At 46.7% G+C, this 25,370-nt stretch overlaps 1 protein-coding gene across 5 annotated transcripts in view; it reads left to right on the top strand.

The window, feature by feature from the left end:
- The window catches only part of NCAM1 (neural cell adhesion molecule 1), a 326,355-nt gene that overhangs the window by 243,405 nt on the left and 57,580 nt on the right, over window positions 1-25,370 (top strand). For all 5 annotated transcript variants that reach the window (XM_079788753.1, XM_079788752.1, XM_079788751.1 and 2 more), the window contains exons 2-7: window positions 18,951-19,025; window positions 20,715-20,933; window positions 21,990-22,133; window positions 22,505-22,642; window positions 23,841-23,958; window positions 24,400-24,566. In XM_079788753.1, coding sequence (XP_079644879.1) covers window positions 18,951-19,025; window positions 20,715-20,933; window positions 21,990-22,133; window positions 22,505-22,642; window positions 23,841-23,958; window positions 24,400-24,566 — 861 coding nt within the window. The remainder of the gene's footprint in view (window positions 1-18,950; window positions 19,026-20,714; window positions 20,934-21,989; window positions 22,134-22,504; window positions 22,643-23,840; window positions 23,959-24,399; window positions 24,567-25,370) is intronic.

Genomic DNA, 25,370 nt, shown 5'->3' with positions numbered 1-25,370 from the left:
TAACCAGCCAGCAGTTGGTGTTGGGGCATTCCTGTGCTCAGGTGCTCCGGCCACTGGAAAAGCAAGTGAGGTCCCCGCATGGTACACAGGGTGTCTGTCCTTTTGCGTCCTGTGATCATTGTCCTCAGAACGAGCTGTGGTGACAGACTTCTGGGTAGTTTTCTGAATTTCACTTGATAGTTTAAAATAGAGGGGGAAAAAGAGCATTTAGGAAAAGGTATTTATACACTTCTACATTTCCTATGTGTAGGCCATTTGTGGGGAGTATGTAAGGCCACATTGAATGGCCAGTGTTTATGAATTCCCACATTCAGGGAGGAGCTAATGAATCATCAAATGGCTTTTTCTTATAAAATGAGGCATAGGCTGGGGAGTGGGAGGAGAATCAGCAAGCTAGCATGGAGATTTAAGAATAAATAATACTCTTTACCTACAAGAGGAGCGTTTGTCCTTGGGACTCTGCGCTTTGAAAGCAAAATGAATTCAGCTAGGAACTGTTGGAAACAATTGGAAGTTTTATTGTGCCAGGTTCAGCAGGCCTGGTTAATGTTCCTGCAGAGGTTTGAAATTCATCAATATAACAGGATGAAGGTAAGAGGCAGTTTCTCATACCATGGGCCAGAAAGCTTTCTGGGCTAAGACTGCCATTTAGCTCTGGGCAACCTTTTTAACTGCCATTTTGAAGATACTATAGCAGTAATTTGTCTTGTTTTATGATTTATAGCTAATTCAGAGTTTCTAGAGACTTTTTATTTCAGAACACCAAAGTCACATTTGAGAAAGAGAGTGTCTGGTGCCTCTTGCATCCCTCTTTTCCCCTTCTCTTCCAGTGAACAAGGGTGTGCAGAGTCCAGAACAGATTTCTCCCACCAAACCCACTCAGTGGCCAGCATATTCAGCTGTGGGAGCTTTCACGTGGATTTTATGGGGAACATTTCACACTGACCTTCTCAGCAAAGCAAGAGAAAGACTGTACTGATCAACTGACACTTAACTGATAGCTTCCATTTGTAGTGTACGAGCTGTCATCCTGTGCTCGATGGACCCAGGGTGTCAAACCGAGTGTTTAGGGCAGTATCGCCTCGTTGTGACTTCCTATCCTTTATTATTATACCCATTTTAATTGCAGGAGTTATCAGTTTTTAGAAAAACAAGATGTTTATATGTATATGGGCTCTGAGTGTAAGGTTATACTTCCTAAAGTGCTGGTGTGACACACTTGGAAATAAATGCATGAAATGGGAGTTTCTGTAGAACTGTGTCACATTGCTTAATGTGATAAATGACAAAGCCAGGCAACATAAGAATAATTGTTAAAAATAAAAAACTTCAGGCAGGGGCTTGAAGAGTTTAAATGAGTTTGATATTGTTTGCAATTCATCATTTCTCCCGGGTAGGCCAGTGATCCATCACTTGGCTGCATATCAAAATCATCTGAGAAGCATTTTTAAATTAGAATCGCAGGGCCCATTGCAGAGGTGCTGAATTAGAATCTTCAGGGGTGCAAGGACATCTGTTTTTCCTAAACTCTCCAGGTAATGCTTATGCAGGTAGCCTGATATATTTCAGGGCCTGAACATGTGCATCCCATGCTTTGAGGAACCATTAGACTGGTGTGAACCTCAGCAAAGAATAGTCAAGCAATGATCTTCAGGTTATTTGAGCACATGTCTTTTAGGGCATACTTTGTGCCATGCACTATGCTGAGCATTGAAGATGCAGAGGTGCAGCCCTTACTGAGTTCAGCCATTTAAAGGATGCTACTACATTACATTCTAGCACAGAGCGCTGCAATGGAGGCGTGAGCTCCTGCTGTGGAGGCACAGAGGAGGGAGTGACCATGTACTTCTTTACCTCCAAACCCCTTCCTGGTCTGGCTTCCATGGCTGTAGAAGACCCTGCAGCCAGACTTTGACAGTTAAGATCAGGCAATAGGCCCCAATCAGCCCTCCATGGCCCTGGCCGATTTTCAACAAAAGAAAGAACCCAGGGGTATCCCTTTTTAAAGGTGGTAAGGGAACATCCTGTACTCTGTTCAGTCTAGTCTGTGCCAATCCTGGGAGTCCCCAGGGACAGCCTCTGAGTGCAGAGCACTTTCCTTCCGGACTGCAGTCTTTGATGCTCTTTTGTCACCTATTCCCAACTTCGCAGGTTTACCGTTTGCAACTGGTATCTAAGGGTTTGCACACATAGAGGAGACCTCACTTCCTCACACTTAGAGGAGCTGTGGGCCTCACCTCCGAGCTGTGGGCCTCACCTCTGAGCTGTAGGCCTCACCTCTGAGCTGTAGGCCTCACCTCCGAGCTATGGGCCTCACCTCCAAGCTGTGGGCCTCACCTCTGAGCTGTGGGCATCACCTCCTCACACTTAGAGGAGCTGTGGGCCTCACCTGCGAGCTGTGGGCCTCACCTCCGAGCTGTGGGCCTCACCTCTGAGCTGTGGGCCTCACCTCTGAGCTGTGGGCATCACCTCCTCACACTTAGAGGAGCTGTGGGCCTCACCTCCGAGCTGTGGGCCTCACCTCTGAGCTGTGGGCATCACCTCCTCACACTTAGAGGAGCTGTGGGCCTCACCTGCGAGCTGTGGGCCTCACCTCTGAGCTGTGGGCCTCACCTGTGAGCTGTGGGCCTCACCTGTGAGCTGTGAGCCTCACCTCCGAGCTGTGAGCCTCACCTCCGAGCTGTGGGCCTCACCTCTGAGCTGTGGGCCTCACCTCCAAGGCGACCCTGCTAGTGGTCGTGACCCACAGGTTGAGAACCGCTGCTGTAGAGCCTAAGACCATCGGAAAACACAGATATTTACATTACGATTCATTAACGTTAGCAAAATTACAGTTATGAAGTAGCAACGAAAATAATTTTATGGTTGGGGGTCACCACAACATGAGGAATTGTATTAAAGGGTTGCGGCATTAGAAAGGTTGAGAACCACTGCTGTAGGCTATTCAAAATGTCATCTTGCCTGAATAGACTCAGTGAGAAATTCTTGGTGAAATGTAAATGTATGTGGGACCTCATGATGACAAAGAGGAATAGAGTAATGGCCTGCACCTCCAGCGAGCGGGCTGAAGTGCAGAGGCAGCCTCAGTGACCTGAGGGAGGGTGTGGACGCTGCTGGGATTGCATCCTCTTTTCCTCTAGCCATTCACCCTGGCGATTCTGGCCCTTTAGTAGACTTGGCTGTCAGGTTGTCGCTGTATAATGGCTTTCTATAAGATACCGACATCTTTAACCCTTTGTACTCGCTTGCTTTTTTCTCGATTCCTTTATTCTACTCTGGATTTAATTTTTTAAATACCCCAGATTTTACAAAGCACGGCAGTAGAATAAAAAACTGGAGTTTCTTTTCATACAAACTTATTTATTTGGATTTTTTTATATTTCAAATTATTGATACATTCAAAGAGTATAAAAAGAGCTGCTACCGATGCTAACCGTGTCGAGTCACACTCGACATCCAAGTGCAAAATGTTAAAGCCGCCATAGTGATGCTGACATAGTGTTATGACTTATTTATAGAAATAAAGGAAGCTTGCCTTGTTACAAAATAGGGTAGAATGCACGAATTGGGAGGAGGAATTCATCAGTATCAGTGCTTTTGGGGGCCCCAGTTTGTTGCTCTTGTTGTTGGGTGTGTTGTTGTTCTGTTTGTCTGTCTGTCTGTCTGTCTGTCTGTCTTAGAGAAGTATTCGGAAGGCCAGGCCTGAGAATTGTAGCAGGGTGAAATGGGGAGAGAGGGTCTGAAGGGGAATAAATGCAGGGACTCCATCAGCAAAAGACTGGCCTGTGGGGGAGATCCCAGCCCATGTGAAATGAGTGGCTCATTCTATCACTGCCCATGCTTCAAAGAGACCTGCGTTACCCAGAGGACGCCACAGGCACTCGGGCAGCCAGCGGATGCACTGTGCTTCTAAGGCGCAGCACTGCAGCTCTGGCGGGCTGTGTCATTGAAGACATGCAGCACGCAGTGGTCGGAAGCTACATACACAGAGAAACGAGAACTGAAGGTTAAAGGCAACACAAAACAGCATTATTGTGTGAGTGCCACTCATCTAAATATGTTCAAATGGCCACCAGTCAGGTCTCCTCGGTTCTGTGGCTGTCATCCTGTTTGGAATAGAAACTAGTTATTGCACTCCCAACTGTAGCTACTGTCAAGGCTGATTCTATTTCTAAATAAAGAAAAATCAGTAGCCAGTGATCTGAGATCTTTTTACGGAGTTCAGTTTTGCCTGGACAATATAACTTGGTAAAATTTTGAGAGTTCAAAAAATTAGTTCCCAGAGGGGAATTCACTGTCTGGGAGACCAGGTGAGGGAAAGAGGGTGAAAGAGGGAGAGAGAAAGCGAGAGCGAAAGCGAGAGCGAGAGCGAGAGCGAGAGAGAGAGAGAGAGAGAGAGAGAGAGAGAGAGAGAGAGAGAGTGTGTGTGATGGAGAGACCCAAGGCCCTTAGACTCCACACTAGAGCTGCCAGACAGGATCCCAGTGGACACTGTAAACTCACACAGCCAGGAAAAGGATCTGGCCTCTAAAGTTGAGAGGAAATTTTCCATCAACTTCCTAAAGAGAGAATGTGTCTCTTTGCAGTTGGTTTTTCCTTCTTATTGAGATAAGGATCCAGGAATAAGAAAGTTTAGTTACTTGATGTTAAAGTGGCTCATAGCCAGAGTTTGTCACCTTGGGGAAAGTTAAGGAACATCGCCTCTTTCTGTGAAATTCTTCCTAAGAGAAAACTCCGCCACCATCAGAGGAGTTTGGTTCGTGTCTATTTCTCATGGCTGAGCCTCCTATCTGCCCCTGACCTTTGAATTGGCTCCTTGGGATCCTACTCATTTTAGTCCTTGAACATCAAAGTCCTTGACTTATTATGAGCAGCTCTTTAGGACTATAGCATTATTCTGGGCAAGAAGAAAGCATAGTTAGCACATGGAGGAGATCCATCAAAAATATGAAGAGAGTGTAAGGAGCCTCTGGGACAACTTCAAGCATACCAACATTCACATTATGCGAATACCAGAAGAAGAAGAGAGGGCAAGATATTGAAAACCTATTTGAAGAAATAATGACAGAAAACTTCCCCTACCTGGTGAAAGAAACAGACTTACAAGCCCAAGAAGTGCAGAGAGTCCCAAACAAAAGGAACCCAAAGAAGCACCGAGACACATCATAATTAAAATGCCAAGGATTAACGACAAAAAGAGAATCTTAAAAGCAGCAAGAGAAAAGAAGTCAGTTACCTACAAGGAAGGGCCCATATGACTGTCAGCTGATTTCTCAACAGGAACCTTGCAGGCCAGAAGGGAGTGGCAAGAAATATTTAAGGTGATGAATATCAAGGACCTACAACCAAGATTACTCTACCCATCAAAGCTCTCATTTAGAATTGAAGGTCAATAAAGAGCTTCACAGACAAGAAAAAGCTAAAGGAGTTCATCACCACCAAACCAGTATTACATGAAAGGTTGAAGGGTATTCTTTAAGAAGAGGAAGAAAAAGAAGAAGAGAAGAAGAAAAATCTGAACAATAAAATGGCAATATATACATATCTATCAACAATTGAATCTAAAAATCGAAATAAAAAATAAACAAATAAGAACTCTAATGAACAAAATAAACTGGTGAATAAAACAGAATCAGAGGCATGGAAACATGGAACAGACTGAGGAATCTCAGAGGGAAGGGAGGAGGAAAGGTGGGAAGAGATTAACCAAAGATTTTACCTATGGACACAGAAAAAAGGTGGTAAAGGCCTGAGGCAGGGTAGGATGGGAACTGAGTGGAGGAAGGGCAATGGCAGGAAAAAAGAGGGACATATGTAATGTTCTCAACAATAAAGATTTAAAAATAAATAAATAAACAAATAAAATAAAGATGAGTAGGAACATTGTGTGTTTGCTTGTTCTCTCCCCCCTATCCACTGGACCATTATCCCCAGTCCTCTTAACAAACTCTATCCAAATCTTCAATTCATTGTAAATCAGAAAGACTGATAGCAACCTAGAGTACAGCAAGAGGCCCTTGCTGCTGTTAGGCATGTAAATCATAAGGTAAAAGTTCCAAGAATGAAGATGGAATGTCAGTAACCAGCCTGGGGAGTGTTTCAGGGGCTCTTCTGGGTCCCTGAAGTCACATTGAGTGAAGATAGGAGGCCATAAGTGTAGCCAAAGGACTTTTAACTGAAAATAAGAAAGTAATGTTATGGGTAATTCTGTGGATGAGTGGATGGTGAGACTGACAAATATAATACCACAGACTCAGAGTAGAGATATACTTTGGATATGCCAGGACCACCTCACGGCCACCATTTGCCACCATCCCTTCCCCTCTTCACCATCCTATCTAGGCTGTGGCTGCTGTGTTCTAAATTCCTGAGAAGTCATAGTGATAGATATTACATTTCAGCTCTTACCCTAATTAGTAGTACTAGCAACAGCTTTCTTATTTGTTCCCTAATTCAAAAAAGCAATAAAGTGATTTCCCAGAATGATGGGTATGCTATTTATAAAATTACTAGAAGCCCGGTGCACGAAATTCGTGCACGGCGGGGGGTTGTCCCTCAGCCCAGCCTGTACCCTCTCCAATCTGGGACTCCTGGTGGGATCGGGCCTAAACAGGCAGTCGGACATCCCTCTCACAATCCAGGACTGGTGGCTCCCAACTGCTTGCCTGCCTGCCTTCCTGATTGCCCCTAACCGCTTCTGCCTGCCAGCCTGATCACCCCCTAACCACTCCGCTGCCAGCCTGGTTGATGCTTAACTGCTCCCCTGCCAGCCTGTTTGCCCCCAACTTCCCTCCTCTGCCAGCCTGGTCACCCCTAACTGCCCTCTCCTGCAGGGTTGATCACCTCCAACTGCCCTCCTCTGCCGGCCTGGTCACCCCTAACTGCCCTCTCCTGCAGGGTTGATCACCTCCAACTGCCCTCCCTTGCAAGCCTGGTCCCTCTCAACTGTCCTCCCTTGCAGGCCGGGTGCCTCCCAACTGCCCTCCCCTGCTGGCCATCTTGTAGTGGCCATCTTGTGTCCACATGGGGGCAGGATCTTTGACCACATGGGGGCAGCTATATTGTGTGTTGCAGTGATGATCAATCTGTATATTACTCTTTTATTAGATAAGATAGAGGCCTGGTGCACGGGTGGGGGCCCGCTGGTTTGCCCTGAAGGGTGTCCTGGATCAGGGTGGGGTTCCCTTGGGGCGTGGGGCGGCCTGAGCGAGGGGCCTGTGGTGGTTTGCAGGCCGGCCACACCCCCTGGCAACCCAAGGGGAGGCCCTGGTATCTGGAATTTATTTTCCTTCTACAATTGGAACTTTGTAGCCTGGAGCGGAGCCAAGCCTCCTGCTGATCCCTCCGGGGCAGCAGCCATTTCTGTGGCAGTTAATTCACCTTCTACAATTGAAACTTTGTAGCCTTAAGCAGGTGAGCCCGGCCAGGGTGTGCGGAAAGCTTTGCTTCCCCTGTTGCCGCCGGCAACCCTGGCCTGCTCTCTCAAGCTCCATTCTGCCGCCATTTGTTTTAATTTGTTTACCTTCTATAATTGAAACTTTGTAGCTTGAGTGGAGGCTTAGGCCTGCAACGGCTATGGAAAGCTTGGCTTGCTCTGTTACCTGGGAAACCTTGCTCTCTGTGGCTGTAGCCATCTTGGGTTGGGTTAATTTGCATACTCGCCCTGATTGGCTGGTGGGCGTGGCTTGGCTGGTGGGCGTGGCTTATGTAGCGGAGTGATGGTTAATTTGCATATTACCATTTTATTAGAGAGGATTATTTTTTTAAATGTCTGGGTTTTCTCCTGTTCTGTCCCCTTCAAATTTTTATATAATGTGGTATACTATGTGTTATTCAATAGGCCAGGCACCATCTGATTAGGGGTGACAGTGGCCAAGGGAGTAGGGAATGGACTCTCCATCCAGTAGAACAGATTATGAACTCTGGTAGGAATCTCTCTACCATGGACACTCTACAGATGGCTTCTTAAGGAGAATGATTGCTTTGAAAGAGCATCAGTTGAGAAGCTACAAAAATAAACCATTTCAATGCACACCCTGCAGAGAGGCTAAAAGCCAGTTACAACTTAGGTATCACCAAAGAATAAGTTTTATATTAACATTTAATAAGGGATGAAATGGCTTAGTCAGAATCCAAAGTGGGGGAGATCAGGTGTAACCCATAGATGGGAAAGTCCAACTCAAAGTCTCTGGCCTGATCCCTCTTGGTGGCCACCACAGATGCTGAGCACTGCTGGCAGGAGGGAAGGACTGCAGGTGGTGTGGAGGCCAGGGTCCTTGGTGGTGAGGGGAGGGGCTAGAGAGGACTCAGTGCAGAGATGAAGGCGGGGCTACACGAGGAGAAGAGTGTGGCCTGGAACCTGTCTCCACCCCCTGAATCACTATATAGTGTCTCTTTCTACTTGTGTGCTTGTCTCCCAGTTCATCCAGCACAAAATCAACCCTTTTTCATGAAAGTTGACTTTAATTCAGACCGACTTTAAGTAATACATACTTAAGATCAAGGACCACGGGACCGGATCTGCCTGGGTTCAAATCTTGACCTTGGGCTTGTTACTTAATCCTTCGGATCCTTAGTTTCTTCATTTGTCAAATAGGATAATAATAGCATTTATCTTGTAAGATTGTTATGAGGACTATATGAATTAAATAAACTGCTTAGTATGGTGATTGGCACATAGAAATATATATATATATATATATATATATATATATATATATATATACACACACACACACATATATTTAGCTGTATATACATATATGTCTTAGTTTGAGAGTGTGGATTTTTCACTTGACAGAAACCAAATTTAACAATTCTTCGCACTGGTTGTTTGAGATATTATAAGCCTTTGTATCTTCTATAGCCCAGATGTGCTTAAAGCTATGAATACGTAAGGACATTTTTGAAAGACACAAGCAGGATCTAAAATTCTCAGGATGAAGTTGCATGCTAGCATTCTCTACATTCTTATTTTCTGGGTGTAAAGAATACAACATCTGCAAACAACAGCTGGACAAATATTGAAAGATATAATTCCAGTTTCTTGTCGTGCTGGCAAAAGCTGTTGGGAAGGAGGAGAGCTATTCGCCTTGTAGCAGTACCTTTTTATGGCTGGAAGAAAAGAAGTTCAATGAGTCATTTCGTCAGCAAGGTTTCAGGAGAGCAGACCTAGGAAAACATTGTCAGGACATCCTGAAGCAACGGGACAGAATGCAGCAGTTTGCTAAGAAGGCCTGGGTTATCAAGGCAGATTGGTAGATTTTACGTCATTTATCTGGGAAAAGCTTGGCTGAGGTCCTAACATCTATTTGCGTCCTTGCCCTGCATTTTGGCCTGCATCTAGGTCTGCTGGGAAGGGAAATAGGAAGAGCAGTCTGAAAAGGAAGCAGGGAACCTGAGGGGCTTGTTCAAAATGCCCCTGGCCTTGGACGCCCCGGACACTTTAATCGGCTTGGGTCGGGACTAGCAGAGCACCTGCCCTTTGTCTGGCTTCCTCATTGCACTTAATAGAGCTTGTCTCTCCCCTGACCACTCTTGCTCTTTGGGGGACAGAGGTGAGACGAGGGCAGACAGGTGAGAAAAAAACAGTTGGTGAAATAGCTACTGAGGACACACAAAGAAAATGAGACACCGAGCATGAAGAGGCCTCAGGTCCGGGGGCAGCGTGTGGGGTGAACACCGTGGCTCCCAAATGTTGCAGTAGGAACCTTAGGCTTCCACTCCTGGCATGTCCCATCTGTACAGTGCAGGGGCTGGAGGCTATGCCTCAGGTCCTCTCCAGCTCCAACCTTCGTTAATAAGGGCTCTATAATCCTGGCCAGGAATGGAATGTAGTAGAAGACTAAGAAATCATGGTGCAACTAGACCACATTTGCCACCTCCTGGCACACACGCATGCATTCAGCTAAGTGCGCCTCAGTGGGAGGGGCTGTGGAACGTTCCCGCTTTCTCCCCTTGGGGACTGTATGAGACTGGGCTAACGCCCACACCTGGCCTGGAATCTGCCCCTTTGGGCCTCTATTGGGATCCCTCTTTCTGCTGATTTGAGAAAATAACTACAATATGTTCACCAATGCATCTCCTTCTTTTATGATCCTCCATTAAAACAAGTAAACCAGCAAGCTCCTTCCATCAGCGGCAGGCTGGCTTCTCCCGGCGTCTGACTTGTGGACGTGGCATGGAGCTTGATTGGGTCATGACCCTGCTCACTATCCCTTTGAGTCATTTCTTCTGACTGCCCATCAAAGATGCTCCATTCTTGGGGATGGATATTGGCGAAGGGAGTAAGGACCTATTACTTCCGAGCAGATTAAAACAACATGGAGATCTTGCTGTCCTGTAACCAGAAGCACAGGACACGTATGATGGGCCATTAGTCCAGTCTTCTAGCTTCTGGATGATGTGTGGGGACAACAACTGGGGTTTGAAACCACTGAATTCTCTCTGTAAAACTAAACTATCTGATCAGAACTAATGAAACGCACTTTGACCCAGGGACTTGGTAGCTGGAGCCGTTATCTGCCTTGGCTCTGCATTCTGATCTGAAGCCAGGACCATGGAACCGAGCCAGTGCCCACCTATTCCTGATGCCCAGCAGCTCGTGTAATTTGTTACGCTAAGAAGTAGGCCCCCTGCTTCTGGCGGCTTGTTTTCTGTTGCTTAGCTATCGGAATTCTGTAGGAAAGACTATTTGGGGTGATGGAATATCAGACTAATCACCTGGCCTCAGTTGTGCAGAGTGGCTTAATACTTTTTCTGCCTTACTATATTATAACTAGAGGCCCAGTGCATGATTGAATCATGCACGTGTAGGGTCCCCTACACGCTTTCGCTTTCGATCGCGGGGGAGCTGGGTGCCTGTCTGCTGGTGCACCAGGCCTTTCGGAAGCCTCCGCCGCAGCAGAGGCTTCCGAAAGGCCTGGTGCCGGAGCGGACAGGCACCCAGCTCCCCCGCTTTTGATGGTCCGCGGCGGGACGTGAGCTCGCTGCCCCAGAGGCCCCTTCTGTTCCGCAGCACAGCCATGGCACAGATGCTGAGCTCGCGCCGCTGCTGGCGACGCGAGCTCAGCATTCCGCTGGCCCAATCAGCTACCCCGGCCACCCCGAGTCCCTCCCCCTGCGCCTCCCGCTGGCCCAATCGTGGGCATAGCGGAGTGATGGTAATTTACATATTACCATTTTATTAGGTAGGATGCCAATTATAATATCACATGGCATAGAAAGCTGGAGAATTCTGAAGCCATATTCACCTTCTCCGTACCTCCCCATCACTCTGTTTGGAAGAGTCGCATGTTTTGAGGAGGTTAAAGAGAATTTTCACCTGCACTCCTTACTGCATCACTTTTGTAATGAAACACTGCCCAGTTTGGGTGGCTTTGTTAAAATGACGATTGCTTGTGATATGAGCCCAGCATCTCTTTCAAGTGAATTTGAGTTAGCAATGTCTGCATCCTACCTGCAGCTTGTCTGTATGGTTGGTCTTGATCTAATGGCAGAACGAATGAACCCACCATCAACATCAAGAGTCCTCTTCCTTTCCCCTCTAGTCTTGAATTCTTCACTCACACATCTGCTGTGTGCTGGTGTGGAACGAGCATCGCTTTCTTGAGGGCATTCTTCACTCTCTAGGCTGGCAGGCGTGTCAGGAAACCAGGGGCCGAGGGTCCTGTGGGGGCTTCACACAGAGGGTCTCCCAAGGCTTTGGTTATAAGCTTATCTCAGTTGGCTTGGAAACCCAAGCTAGATTACCTCGGGGTATTTAGGTTTACATGGGAATTAGAATTCTCAGCATTTAGAGAGATGGGGCCCTAGCTAGGCTGACCACAGGATTGGCGGCCCTAAGTATGACTTCTAGATGATTTTAGTTGCTGCTATGAGCCAGCTTTAAGCAATGAGGATGCTTCCATTGGCAATTAGAATATGTTCTGCCACTATGACGCCATTATATAGAACCTGAAGCCCAAATCTGTAAGAACACGCATTTCATAATTTCTTTGCAATGACATCCAACTTTGGGGTTAATGTTTTTTTCTTTTCTATATGTATATCTTTTTATTGATTTCATAGAGGAAGGGAGAGGGAGAGAGAGATAGAAACGTCAATGGTAAGAGAGAATCATTGATCAGTTGCCTCCTACAAGTCCCACACTGGGGATCGAGCCCACAACCCAGGCATGTGCCCTGACCAGGAATTGAACTGTGACCTCCTGATTCATAAGTCGATGCTCAACCCCTGAGCCACACCAGCAGGGTTTGGGTTAATATTTGAAAGTAAAACAGTCTTTTTCTTCTTCCAAGATGCTGTCCATAGTAGCTCAATCTAGAACTGTAGGACTCACATGTCCAGTGTAGATGAGGGCCCTTCATCATCCCTGATAGTTCATTTGTCTTTCTCTCCCAAAATGAGACCAATTTACCTATGTCCAGCTGCATCTTGAATCGATAGCAATCTGACAAGTTGCCTTATTCTGTACACACACACACATACACTCTTATCTAGGCTCTCAATGATTGTGTCCATAAATATAAATATACACAATGATTGTACACATAAATATAAATAGACACACACACCATAGGTTTCTGCTATCTCATTCTCATTACAAGCATTATTGGGGATTTTGTTTGGGGTGTGTGTGTGTGTGTGTATGTGTCTAAGTTCAAAGTACTATCATACATGCACTGTCATTTAAAAAACAACCAACACAGTTGACCTTGTACTTGGCACTTTATAAACATTGCTTTACTAAATCATCTCAGCAGCCCTGAGATCAGCAGGGTTGTTATGTTCATTTACAGATGTGGAAAACAGGCGCTGAGAGTCTCCTGAGAACTCAGCATTACCAAGCATCAGAGCTGGAAAGTGGACCCAGGCCTCTCTGACTCCAGATTCTGACATCTTAATCAGGACTCATTCCTGACTTTTAATTCTCATGACAATCCAGCCACAAGAATTCAGTTTGATTATAATCCACATTTGCAGATGAGAAAACTGAGGCCAAAGTGAAGTGACTTGCCTATGGTACCCACATTGTTTTTTGACTTTGAATTCAGTCATTTTTTCTTTTTAATATGTTCTTATTGATTTCAGATAAAGGAAGGGAGAGGGGTAGAAACATCAATGATTAGAGAGAATCATTGATCAGCCACCTCCTGCACACCCCATACTGGGCATTGAACCTGAAACCCAGGCATGTGCCCTGACCAGGAATCAAACCGTACCTACTGGTTCCACCAATGAGCCACACCGGCCAGGCAAATACAGTCATCTTCTATAGCAAAAAAAGTTCTGACTGGCAGGTAAAATATCTTAAATTAATGAAGAGTAGAATCAGGTCACCTGACCACCAACTGGCTCATTAGGAAAGGTTACTACTTTATTTTAAACCATAAAGAGAAACATGGCTTCCCTCAAAAATAGTAACCATATAATTTCTTTGGGAAGGGTTGTTTATATAGGTTTATTAAGACCAATAATACAGCCTGGCTGGTGTGGCTCAGTTGGTTGGGTATCACCCTATGCACTGAAAGGTTGCTGGTTGCATCCCCAGTAAGGGCACATGCCTGGGTTGTGGGGTCGATCCCTGGTCCGTGTGAGTTTGGGAGGCAACTGATTGATATTTCTCTCTCACATCTTTCTCTCCCTCTCCCTTCTCCTCACTCTAAAAATCAATATTTTTTTTAAAAATCATATAAAAAAGAAGAATACACAAGTGTAAAATGTTTATTATGTGCCAGACCTTATTCTAAGTGCTTCTCATATGTTAATTCATTTCATCTTTCCAACAGCTCTATGAGAGGGGTTCTGTTTTCACCATTTTGCAGATAAGAAAACAGAAGCACCAGAGGTTAAATAATTTGGCCAAGATCACACAGTTAATAGTGGCAGAGCTGAGATTCAAGCTCACAGTCTGGCCCAGAGTATTTGGCCTTAATCACCCTGCAGAACTGCCTGGGCAGTTTTTGTTTTACTTTCATTGAGTTCAACTGCTTTAGCAGTGAAGTTGCCCTTTTTCCCTTGAGCAGTTTGCTACCAATGAGAACAAACTGTTGCACGCAAGTGGGGCTGCCTCAGTCATGACCCTCCTGGTGCAGACACCTGCCTTTCCCAAATGAAAGAGCCGTTAGAATTCCGTTTACTTCGTTCAAGTGGTTAAGTGACATTTAAGGCTCACTTGTAGAATAATAGCTCACCAAATAAAGGTATAGCGACACTTGGATGCCTTCTTCAGAAATCCCTAGCCATTACTAAATAGGTTCTAGGATACCCCCTCATCTGGTGCATAGCCACTGATCAGATTAATCCTCTAGTTGGCCCGTCTCTGGCATTGTGGCCAGGCCTCTGCCTCAGGTGTACCTGCCTTGCCCTGGGCCTGCGGCACAGCTGCTCTCTGTCTTCCTCAGCAGCCAGTGTTTCTGTAACCGTTTACAGTGATGGCGAACCTCTGACACGCGTGTCAGTGCCATTTCTGATGACACGCGGCTGCTGAGGCGGCCACATGCCGAGGATGAAACATTTATGTTATTTAAACTAAAAATATCACGAAATAATGTTTTTTTTCCTCAAAGTGACACACTACCCGAGTTATGCTCAGTTTTTTGGCGAAGTTTGACATACCAAGCTCAAAAGGTTGCCCATCACTGGTTTAACAGAAAGTCTTTTCAATCAGCTGGACAGAGACCTGTCTTCACTTTCTGCTCTCAGTTCCCACCTCCGCAAGCACATTAGAACCTGAAAAGGACACCAGTACAATAAACTGCTGCAAGAAGTTGCTGACTCCAGGGAAACCTGGGAACCCCTTTCTGAAAGCAGAATCATGTTTTCCTGTCGCTTTGCCTTCGTAAGACTCCCGCCCATCCTGACAAGTGCCTTAGCATCTTTGACAAACTGAAACATGAATTCCCTTTTCTTTAGCAAATGAAACTCTATAGCTAGCTTCTGCTACAGGAGTTGGAAGTTAGAAAACTTCTATCCACACCTGAAGCTATTTCCTAATAAATAAGTAAGCTTATCTTTCAGAATATCATATCAATTTTTAAAAAGACATTTAAACAGAAAATGCATTTTAAAACATAAAACTCTCCCCTGGGGTTATTTTACTTTCTAAATGAGACAAGGAAAAGGGGATCATTTCAATCTCAGGAGAATCTTTTTCTGTCTGTTCACAGGGATAAAAATGGCTTGGCCTTTCCTCTCCATTCAGCCTGGATTTGATTCTTGACTCCTCCATTACAATTAATTCTGGCTCTGAACCCCCACTTCCCCACCTGTAAAAGGGAGGTTATATATATATATATATATATATAAAAGCCTAAGTGACCATTAAGACCAGTCGACTGAACGACTGGTTGACCGGTTGCTATGATGCGCACTGACCATCAGGGGGCAGATGCTCAATGCGGGAGCTTCTCCCTGGTGATCAGTACCCTCCCACAGCCAACCTCCTGCAGCCGACCAACCTCCCACGGTCCATCCCCCCTGCCGGCAGGCCCCAATTGGCCCTGATCGGGACTGGGCGAGACAGCCCCGATCAGCCAAGATTGCCAGCCACGCCGAGGGACCCCACCCATGCATGAATTCATGTACCAGGCCTCTAAAATGCTATGATTATCTGTGAGCAAGGAGGCCAGTTACAGTTAACCATGATAGAAATGATGACAGCAACTTGATTATAAGATTTCTGTGCACTCTACTCTTTCTGGCCCATAATTTGGGAAGAGAGCAAATAATAACTAATAGAAAAGGAGTCTATTGGGCAGCCAACAGAAGGTTAGTGATAGTTGTGCAGTGTGGGGAAGAGCTAGCCTTAGAATTAAATGACTTTTAATCCTGACTTTACTACTCATTAGCTGAGTTACCCTGGACAAGTCATTTCATTTCTCTGAACTTTAATTTCCTCTTTTGTAGAAAGGAAACAATATCAGACTTTTTATATCTTAGAACTATTGTGCGCATCAGATTAAATAAGGAAGTGTCTTTAGTAAACCAGATAGTGTGAAGCGGCTGCAGGAAGATGGGCCCAACACCTAGGTTTATCAAATGTATCTTTGGATGCATCTAAGATGAAGTGGACAACTGGCAATGTTAATGAAAAGTAGGAGATGAGATATTTTTCTGGGAGAAATGTTTTTATAAGTTTCTTTAACATAAGAGTTACGCCTGGTTAGAAAATTTCATTCATATATGCAACTAGAGAAAGGCACAAGTTAAGACTTTTTATTGGAAACAATGAAAGAACTAATAGAAGAAGAAAGGAAGTGGAGGGGAGTTTGCAGGTTGGAGCAGGAGTTCCACTTACCATCGTTAAACCTAATCATTCGCGGTGGCGTTTGGGGAAGAACCAGCATGTGCGGCAGTGGAACGCATCCAGGCACTGGTGGCCAGAGTCTGGGCTTCCTCTGGCCCAGCTGGCACTGCTGTTTGGAAGGAGGAACCTCACCATCTTTTCCATGAGTGCAAAGGGTCAAGTCTCTAAGTGGATCTCTCTCCTTTAAAAATGTCTGTGATGACAAATGTGTGCATGGGATCTGCTTAAGTAGGAATTCCTTTGAAATTCTTGTTTCTCATTTCCCACCACAGCCCAGAGGTAGACACCAGCCACATTTGAGTAAGAAACCCTTCAGCCTTGCCATGTTCTCTGGCCCCTTGAGAGTCATGTTCTGTTTGGAAAGAGCTGAGAAAATGAAGGCTGTTTTTTCACTTGGCGTAAGAATATCCTTCTCAAAGCAACAAAGGTTCTGTGAGAGTAACGGGATCCAGATGTGGGAGCTGGCTGCGGTGCTCAGCATGTGGGCCATGAACTCTGCAGGCAGAAGCAGCCTCCAGTGCCCTAGCAAGTGCCCCGGGGCTCCAGGAAGGGCCAGCACCCAAGTGGCGGATGGCCTGGGCACAGGGTCAGGGCGTCATGGGCCCCTTGTACCTTGGAATTTGAGCTGCAGAAGGACATAGAAAAGGTCCTGCTTGCCCTTAAGGTGGATGGCACTGTGCTGTCGCCCAAAGCACTGTAGGCCCTGTCCGTTCTGGGCTCGCTCTGGTCTAGTAGGAGGTGGTGAGTTGGAGGGCCAGGTTGCTCCCCTGGATGGCCAGGTTGCTTGTTAACTTGAATGGAAACAGTTTAGCCTCTACTTGCAGAGGCAGCATTGCATAGTAGAAAGAACACTTAGCTGAAAGCCGGGTGGCCTGGGCTCTGGGGTCACCCTGGCCCTACCTAGAAGTGACCTTCAGGAAGTCACTCTACCTTGCTTTTCTCATCCAGAAAATGAGGAGGCAGGACATGGTGACGGTTGAGACTCCTTCCGGCTCCCTCAGTGTAGAATTGAGTGGCACCTGACTCCACGGGGAGAAGAGTGATGGGAGAAGCAGCCCAGCCAGTCACACTGGTGCTGTGGCTGCAGCGTCCCTCGTCTGACACTGTGTTCCATTGCAGCTCTGTGTGCTGTGGGCGACATGCAGGGAAGGGAGGAGAAGACGGCACTGCTCTCAGGAAGAATTCAGTCCTGAGCCCCAAATGAGTAATCAGCAGCTAACCACATGAGGGAGAGACCAGCTGCCCCTCCATCACAGTAATATTTCTTCCAAACCAGTGTTTGCAGTCTTTGAGTCCCCGCCTCTTATCCTCACAGTGGAGTGTTCAGCATCCTCTCCCAGCTGGACCCTGTGCCTGACTCCTCCCCTTACCCTGGCTCCTTCGCTTTTCGGTCTCTGTCTCCTCCAAGCCATCCTTCTCTGCTGCCCCTGCTGGGTTTTGCCATGATCTGCTCTGTCTGTTGGTAGGAGGTTAGGAAAGCCTTACCCCTAAAAGCTGAGATGCTCCCCTTCACAGCCCCCACTCAGGCCCTTTGATGCCTCCATTCAGCTGAGCACAACTGTGGTCCCTTCATCAAATGGGGGCAGACTGAGACCTGCAGCAGCTCTGCCTGCAAGTTCTTCACCATGGCAACCAGCATTCCCACCTCCACTGTGCAGGGAAAATGGCTGTTCTAAGGAAGGGCTCACGGAGTCTTCATTACCCTGCCTGTTTCGTCCAAGCCCCTCCTTCGCATGCGTTTTATGAAGCTACATGCATTGAACCAAACGTCTGTTGGCCTTCAGATTTACTAAGAGGAAAGGAGGCAGAAGGAAGTGGAATCCAAATGAACAAAAACATTTCTTTCTGCCCTAAAACTGTATTTTCATGGATACAGTTCTCTGTCCTGAACAGATAAACAAGGAGCTGAATGAGTACAGGAATCTGCGATCCGGTGCAATGTATTTTGTCTTATCAGTGGAGTGCAATGACAGAGCACGTGGCTGTGCAAATAAAAATTCAGGTCAAGCAGTCAGGGTACGCGGGGAACTTCCCAGGGCACGGGTGCCAGCATTGCCGAAGGGGGTCTGACTCATCGGGGTGGGGATGTTTGATGCTGACTCCTGTTATGGAAAGAGATGCACTGGTCCTCGAGTCATGAGAAAGGTGAGCATTGGCATCTCCTGCTTCCAAATCCATTTGGACCATCCCGTGGGGTCCTTCTCCATAGTCATTAAGCATGGTGGCTCGACAGGCTGGCAGGAGACCCCTGTGCCGAGTCCTGGAGCAGCAGGCTTCCCTCTCACATAGCCCTGGTTTCCAAAAGGAGCTGTCGAGCTGCTGTGTCCGTGACTCTCAGAAGTGCTGCTGGTTGGAGTAGGACCTAGCCTTCTCAGGGGCCCAAAACATTAGTGCGGAGGTCATCCCCGACCTCCCAGGGCACCTGGCACTAGGAGGCAGAGGCAGCAGTGCCACAGTGAGTGGTCTGACCATGTCCACTCCTGGAATCCACAGGAGGACCCGTGGAATCTATGATGGTGACCGGTTCTTAAAACCCAAACAGCCATCTCCCTCTGCTCTAAACGCCAGTTCTGAATGAAAGCTCTGGGTTTCGTTCTTAGGAATGTGAATGTGTGTTTAAACTGGACTTTGTCTTTTTCAGTTTCTCTGCAGGTGGATATTGTTCCCAGCCAGGGGGAAATCAGCGTTGGAGAGTCCAAATTCTTCTTATGCCAAGGCAAGTGCCCAGGGCCCACTGCATTGCAGGGCATCCTCCCTGCAGACCAACAGCCATGGGTTGTGTGCTGGCTGCTCGCACCGCACCCAGAATTCTTGGTTTCGCTTTGCTGTCGGGTCAACAGTGTGACTTGGGAGCCAAGGAGGCTCTCGGGCCCTCTCCCGCTCCTCTCAAAGGGCAGCCCCAGCACAGGGAACTGTATCTGGACTTGCACTTGGTGGTGGAGCACGGGGGATGTTCCTGGGAGAGTCAGCACAACTCCCAGAAGAGTGAGTCAGCTCCGAGCCCCCACTCTGAACGCATCCAGAGCTCATAACTGACAGCAGAGGAAGAAATGATGCTTCAGTGAGTCAGTGTGAGGCTTATTCTCAGAATCCCCGGAACAGGAAAATCCAAGCGCAAAACTTGCCTGAAAGGAAATTGAGCACTGGTGTCTCTCCTGCAGTGCGGACGCGTGTCCTGGGTTTCCAGGTCCATTGTGAATCCAATATTCTGTCCCACTGCCCCCACCAGAGCTCTAGGACTGTCAGAGCTGGTGTCCTTGTTTCCTCTTTAGAAATTATGCCCCGTTTCCACAGCTCAGATAATTACCAGGAGCTGGCCTGTGGAGGATCAGGCTTCGCATTAAGCTTTGAATTCTCTGTAAGTGACATGCCTGGGATTTGGAAAGTGAGGGAACCAGGAAAGAGCTGAGCTAGGTGTAAACTGTGACATTTAACGAGTCACTTGCAGCAGGAGGGGCCTTGGAATGCTTTCCTGATTTGCATTGGGTGAGGTGGCTGCGGCCGCCCGGATGCGTTCACTCCAGCTTCGCCTTCATTTTGGCAATTTACATGATCTAGGTATGCAGCCTGGAGCCCACAGCACATCTTGCAAATAGCGATATTTATTGAAAACATAATGGGCCCTGAGAGGAAGACGGCTTCATTTCCATACCAAGCATCTGTGCTGGGATGGTGATGTGGGCTAGGGAGGCGTGTGCAAAGGGCTGGGTGAAGCCACATGGCTGGGTCCAGAGCCCTGGTCCAGCTCAGTGTCTGAGGCAGCTGAGCAGCAATGTCTGTCCCTCCTCGGTGCCTAGGGAAAGGACATTTGGCTGATTCTAGCTGTCTTCTTCTCAGCATTGAAGGAGATAAATTTGTCTGTCTGTGGCAGGGCTGCTGGAATGCCAGTCATGCCAGTTTGTGCAGGCAGATGCTAGGATAAATGTAGTTGGAGTCCACACTCCTAGGCTAACCAGTGTCTCATCTTCCACTCAAGAGACCACAATCTGAGCCTTTGAATACAAACTGATCACTTCGCTCAAACCAGCTAGTTCCTCTATCTCAGCTCCTAGATATGCTGACTCCTTTTGCCCCCCACTCTCATTCATGAAGCTGTAAGCTCCTAGCTGAGTGCTCAGCACACAGTAGGTCCTCAGCAAATATCTCTTCTCTTCCCTCGTGAAGGATAGGACCGCTATGAGATACTGGCACCAGTACTTGTTGAGTCCCTTCCAAATATCGTAGGTGGTATTACATAATCACAGTTCAACACAGAAGCCAGAGTGACACTCTACAGAAATGGTCACGCTCCCCAATCATCATGCCGATGGTCTCTGTACGGTAGCTCTTGCTGAGTACCACTGACCCAGGAGGGGACTTCGTCTTTTTAACTTCTGTGGTTCGAAAATAATCTCTTCCTCTTCAGTGGCAGGGGAGGCCAAAGATAAAGACATCTCCTGGTTCTCCCCCAATGGAGAAAAGCTCACCCCGAACCAGCAGCGGATCTCAGTGGTATGGAATGACGACTCTTCTTCCACCCTCACCATCTACAATGCCGACATTGACGATGCCGGCATTTACAAGTGTGTGGTCACTGGCGAGGACGGCAGTGAGTCAGAGGCCACCGTCAACGTGAAGATCTTCCGTAAGAGCCGCCTCCTTCTTCTATATTTGTCCTCGTCTTTGGCCAGAAAGATACATGGGCAGCAGGCAGAGTAGGATGGCAATAGAGGACCAGCTGAGGGCTTGACAGGGCTTCTTTCCTACTTGCCTCACCCTAAGTCTTTTCTGAATTGTACTAAGAGCTCCAATATGCTCTTAAATGATCCTGGGCCAACTCAGAACTCACAACCCGGGTTCATGCTGGTCACAGCAACCTCCCACTGGCATCCAACTCTAAATTCAAACTACACAGTTCCCAGAGAACTATTATGGGTGCCCCATCCCTTCCCCAAGTGTTGACTAACTGTTGTACAATTCAGGGTCCCCTCTTATTTCACTCTCTCATGCTGGTAATGGAGTCAAAAAGCTCAGTGGAGGGTTAGGGAGATATTATTTATTTGAATACTCTGTGCCACCCAGACAGGCAGCTCCAATTGCTACTTGGTCTGATGGTGGTATCTCATCACCTTGTAATCATGCATCTGTTCCATTGGCCAGTGTAATGGTGGGTGACAACTAATGGAACAATATGGATTGTCACGGTATTTATTGCCATTATTGCTTTTCTTCTGTTCTATTATTTAAAATTCTCTCTGCTGTAGGAAAGTTGAGGTTGGAGTACCACACAGAGTGGGAGATGGAGAAAGGATTGATAACTCCTGCTGTTCATTGTAGAATAGGTGTTCTACCAGTTCATTCTACTTACACACTGTGTCTCAATGGCACTATTCCACATGGCAAAGGACCCTGGTAAAGACCTTCCTTTCCCTCCACAGATGTTTCATGCACAAAGTGTGATAAATGTAGCACTCAGTGATAGACATTGATTGCCAAACTTCCACAACATATTCCCCTACTTGTGCCAGCCGCTCCACCTGGCATCTTTGACCAATTACTGGGTTGAACCTTCTCTATTCCATTGGATATATATCTTGAGAGTTGCCTGCAACTGGAATCCAGGCAGTTTGGCGCCAGTGGAAAGGGATCTTCATGGGAAAACCAGCTGTTTTCCCTCACTCTTTTCTTGCTCATTTTCCAGAGAAGCTCATGTTCAAGAATGCACCAACTCCCCAGGAGTTCAGGGAGGGGGAAGACGCAGTGATCGTGTGTGATGTGGTCAGCTCTCTACCCCCAACCATCATCTGGAAACACAAAGGTCGAGATGTCATCCTGAAAAAAGATGGTGAGACCTGATTCCCTGGCAGCTGCCTTTCCCCTGGGCCACCAAGTCCCCTAGAGTTCCATCTCTACCGGCCTCTGAGACATTTTGACCCAAACTCCAGTGTCCCTCCCAGAACCACATGCAGTTTAGATCCTAAATGGGTATATGTCTGTAGCTTGTATGTTCAGGGACTTTCTCCAAAGAAAGAGACAAATTTACAATAGACATTTGCTCTTGGCTCTATGTCAAAGCCAGAGACACATTTTTTTATTTCAGCTTAAAGCAACACCCCATAAGACTGAAGCTAGGAAAAGGGAAAGGCTCAGCGACCTTCCTACAGATACAAGTTCTCTAACTGATCCTTGGATGAACCTGCCTCTTGTCTCTTCTAGTCCGATTCATAGTCCTGTCCAACAACTACCTGCAGATTCGGAACATCAAGAAAACAGATGAGGGTACTTACCGATGTGAGGGCAGGATCCTGGCACGGGGGGAGATCAACTTCAAGGACATTCAGGTCATTGTGAATGGTGAGGAGATCCATTCTTCCTACTATCTCCATTGCTACAACCTTGGTCCCCAATATCATTCTCTTTAACCTCTTTGGTGTATAAAGTGTAGACTCATTCAATCTTGGCTGAATCCCCCTGCTTCCTATTGCCTTCTGCTTGGTTCTTTTTAAAAAACAATATATATACTTGCCTTTTGGGTTTCCCTCAACTATCGGGACTATTAGTGCAGTTTTTGAATGCCCTTCATTGTCTTGAACCACTAGAAACTTTCCCTGTGCTTACTAATACATTCTTATTCAGCCTTCACTGTCCTTGATGCTACCGTAATTGTGAAATTAGTCCCCTGGTTCAGTGTGCAAAGAAAATATTATAATCAATTCAGGCCTCAGAATAGTCAGAATCATGGCCCATGGGCTTATTAATCTCAATTTGCAATGTCAAATAAACACACCAGTGGAATCGATCTGACATTTACAAGATGTTTACAGGAAACTATAATGTCAGTATTAAGAAAATAAGTATAACATGGTCAGATTGTTTAGGCTATTGATATATACTTTTGCCAACACCCTCCCCCACTTCATTCCTTTGGTAAAACAGTTTGTGCACAGGGCTGCTTATGACATTTCCAGAGAAATGTCACCCTGGTGCACTGGTGCATTTCAAATTGGCATTAACCATTTAATCACCGGGATCAGGAGTTTCAACGTTTTCCAGTATGAAGAGTCCCATTTTGAACATCAAGTTTCCTAGCCCATGGTAGTTGTAAGTAGAATATGCACTGATTGAAAAAATATATAATAATAAATAGCTACTATGAATTAAACACCATTTTAAATGAATAAAATGCATTAATATAGCTTCAGAAGCTATATTACTAAAATACATTATACAGGAGTGAGCAAAAGTAGATCAATAATAATAAATATAGTAAGTAATAAATAAATAATAATACACCTGTAATCCCACTTTTGCCCACACCTGTATATTGTTATAAAACACTAGTGCATTTTGGGGTGAATTATTTATTCAGTTTACAATAATTATTTAGTATGTGCCTGAATTTAGATCCCTTACACTAACTCTGCAGCTGCCCAGGACCCTTGACCCCCAGGTGTGACCCTTGACTTAGGGTTCCCTAGAAGTGCCTCTTCTCCAGGCCACTGGATTCTTCCAAGTTTTCACAACCGCCCTTGACAGCCCTTCTTTCCTTCAGTACCGCCCACCGTCCAGGCCAGGCAAAGCATCGTGAATGCCACCGCCAACCTCGGCCAGTCCGTCACCCTGGTGTGTGATGCTGAAGGCTTCCCGGAGCCCACCATGAGCTGGACAAAGTAAGACCCTGGCTCCTGCATTGGATCAGTGACTAGTGGAGAAGGGGCCAGCACAGGGCCTGCTCCGGGTTGGCATTGCCATGGAGCAGGGACAGCCTTCCTGGGGATGTCCTTGACTCTGGGTGCAGGATGCACTCTCCTGCATGGATCTCCTGCCTTGTGCATTGGATTCCTCCTGCATCCTCAGTCTGTGGGTAGAGAGTGTGGTCTTGGAGGCCCTCTTTGGTATGTCTGTGAGTGCAGTTTATAGCCCAGGGACAGAATCAGAGTTTGGGTGGAGGAATCTAAGGTATATTTGGAAATACAATTTGATGTCTTCACTTTTTGTGAAGACTGAGCCTTTCCCATGGGCTCCGACTGCATTTTATGAAAACAAATTAAAAACGAACATCTTCCCTCTGTGGTCAAAATCGTGGTACTTTGCCTTTGTGCACCCTGTAGGGATGGGGATCTGATAGAGAATGAGGAAGACGAGAAGTACGTTTTTAGTGACGACAATTCGGAGCTGACCATCAGGAGGGTGGATAAGAACGATGAAGCTGAGTATGTCTGCATCGCCGAGAACAAAGCTGGAGAGCAGGATGCATCCATCCACCTCAAAGTTTTTGGTAAGGACAGTGGGGGTCAAGGTCACTAAATTCCCCTTACCCTGCATACTCAATCCATCCACAAGAGCCTGTCCACTCTGCCTCAGAATCTATCCCAAATGCAGCCTCTTCATGCCAGCTCTGCCACCTATGCCCCGGTTCAAGCCACTCTCCCGCTCCCCTGGTCAATGAGACAGCCTTCTAGCTAGTCTCCCGGCCTACCTCCCATGGGTCCCCTTCATTCCCTCCTGCTCACTCTTTAAGTGTGAGAATGACCTTAGTGTCACTCCTCTGTTTAAAGCCCTCCCGTGACTTCCTATTGCAATCAGAATAAAATCTAGACTCCCTACCTTGGCCGCAAGACTAAACCTGAACTAGCCCACCTTCCTTCCCCATCTTATCCTTCCTCCACTTTGTTCCACATTTAACACCCTCAGGCCTCCTTTCTGTCCCTCGGGGCATAGCACGCTTGTTCCCTGCCTCAGAGACATTGCACTTGATGTCCCTTCTGCTTGGAATGTCATTCGACCAGATCTGCTCCCAGCTACTTCTCCTCTTCCACCATTCAGATCTCAACTCAACCACCTTCTCAATGAGTCCTCCCTTCACTGCCCTGCCGCATGCAGCAACTGTATCACCACCAGCAGCCCTGCCTCCACTAATCTCTTCCATTAACCTTACTGTGTCTTCATCATTGTACTTACCAGTACCTGAGCTGACCTCATTTACATATTTGTTTTGGGAATTGTTTGTCTCTCACCTTCACTAAGTGTGTAGACTCCAAGATGGCAGAGCACACACTTAGTGGAGGTGAGAGACTTAGTC

Source organism: Cnephaeus nilssonii (genome assembly GCF_951640355.1).
Source record: "Cnephaeus nilssonii genome assembly, chromosome: 13".
In the NCBI taxonomy this organism is placed as follows: Eukaryota; Metazoa; Chordata; class Mammalia; order Chiroptera; family Vespertilionidae; genus Cnephaeus; species Cnephaeus nilssonii.
The sequence above is the reverse complement of the archived record's forward strand: the minus strand, read 5'-3'. Positions and strand labels throughout refer to the sequence as shown.